Source organism: Corapipo altera, unplaced genomic scaffold (genome assembly GCF_003945725.1).
Source record: "Corapipo altera isolate COAL_440 unplaced genomic scaffold, ASM394572v1 96, whole genome shotgun sequence".
Lineage (NCBI taxonomy): Eukaryota > Metazoa > Chordata > Aves > Passeriformes > Pipridae > Corapipo > Corapipo altera.
This window is the reverse complement of record NW_020884962.1, coordinates 28,076-29,533: the sequence shown is the minus strand read 5'-3', so window position 1 is coordinate 29,533 and position 1,458 is coordinate 28,076. Positions and strand designations below refer to the sequence as shown.

General features: G+C 54.2%; 1 protein-coding gene across 1 annotated transcript in view; it reads left to right on the top strand.

Moving 5' to 3' along the window:
- Positions 1–1,458, top strand: part of LOC113957184 (fibrillin-2-like) — a 99,959-nt gene that overhangs the window by 73,950 nt on the left and 24,551 nt on the right. The window contains 1 exon segment of the mRNA XM_027664404.1: positions 387–509. Within this exon segment, the coding sequence (XP_027520205.1) occupies positions 387–509 (123 nt within the window).

Here is a 1,458-nt window from a genome sequence, read left to right as displayed (position 1 = left end):
ACCCATTCCCAGGGCTGGTAGAACCCATTCCCAGGGCTGGTAGAACCCATTCCTAGGGCTGGTGCAGCACCCATTCCAAAGGCTGACAGATCCCATTCCCAGGGCTGGTAGAAGTTCCCTCAAGGGAAGTTCAGGTTGAATATCAGGGAAACTTTATTCATGGAGAGGGTTGTCAAGCCCTGGAATGGGCTGTCCAGGGAGGTGGTGGAGTCACCACCCCTGGAGGGTTCTCAAAGCCGTGTAGATGTGGCACCTGGGGCCGTGGGCGAGCGTCCTGGTCACAGAGGCCGGAGAAGCTCCCGGAGCATCCCTGAACCCCCAGAGCTGCCCAGGCTCGGGGGGCAGGGCCGGAGGCAGAGCCCTGACGGGGTGTTCTCCCTGCCCAGACCTGGACGAGTGTGCAACCGAAGAGCACAAGTGCAACCTCAACGCCAACTGCGTGAACACGCCCGGCTCCTACCGCTGCGCCTGCCGCGAGGGCTTCAACGGTGACGGCTTCTCCTGCTCAGGTGAGGCCACGGGCAACAGGAATGTGGCCTGGGACCTGGAATTATATCCCAGTTATGCCCCAAAAAACCCCCCACTTTGACAAGGGCACTGACAGTTTCTCTTTAAGTGTAGGTAATGAATAGACTTGCATGTTTGAAGGCTTAATTAAAAAGTCGTCGTGAAAGAGTTGGTGGGGTGGTGGGATGTTCTCATCCAAGCTGCAACAGCTCCAGGGGGGTGTTTAAGCCCCTCACAGCTCATTATGCAGATGTAACAAGCCTTTAGGGATTGTTATTTCTCACTGTTCCAAGTCGCTGGATATTCCCTGGAGCTGCTCTCCCAGACAAAATAACTCGCTGATCCCAAGCCATTTTCCTTCCTTTTTTTTTTTTCTACTACTTCAGCTCAAAGAGTTGTTTGGAATATTTAATTTTGCTTCGCCTTATCGCAGCTTTACTTGAAGAAACAACACCACTGGAGGAATTCCTCCTGGGCAGACATGTCATTCTCTTTTCTGAGTCCTCTTCCCTGCCAGCCTGGGGCATGTGTCTGGCCTTCCCCCAAAATCCCAGGTGTCCCCCAAAATCCACAGCAGCCCGACTGACACCTCAAATACCTTCAGCAGGGATCCACCACCCCTTCAGCAGGGATCCACCACCCCCTCAGGAGGTGTTTGGGGAGGATCAAGGCAATGAGGAGAACTGCAACCTCCTCCCAGAAGAGGGGCTGAGGGTTGGACTGGGTGATTCTTGTGGGTCTCTTCCAACTCAGTATATTCTGGGATTCTGTAATCTAAACTGCCACAGGAGCACCTTTCACAAGGTACTTGCTCAGTTCAGAAATGTCCCCCTCTGCTGCAGTTTATGTCCCTGATGAATGGGAGGTTCCACGGGACGAGATCACTCTCCTCCGGGAGCTGGGACAGGGGTGGGATGGGCTTGTGGGAATGTTGAGGGTGAGTTGAGGGAG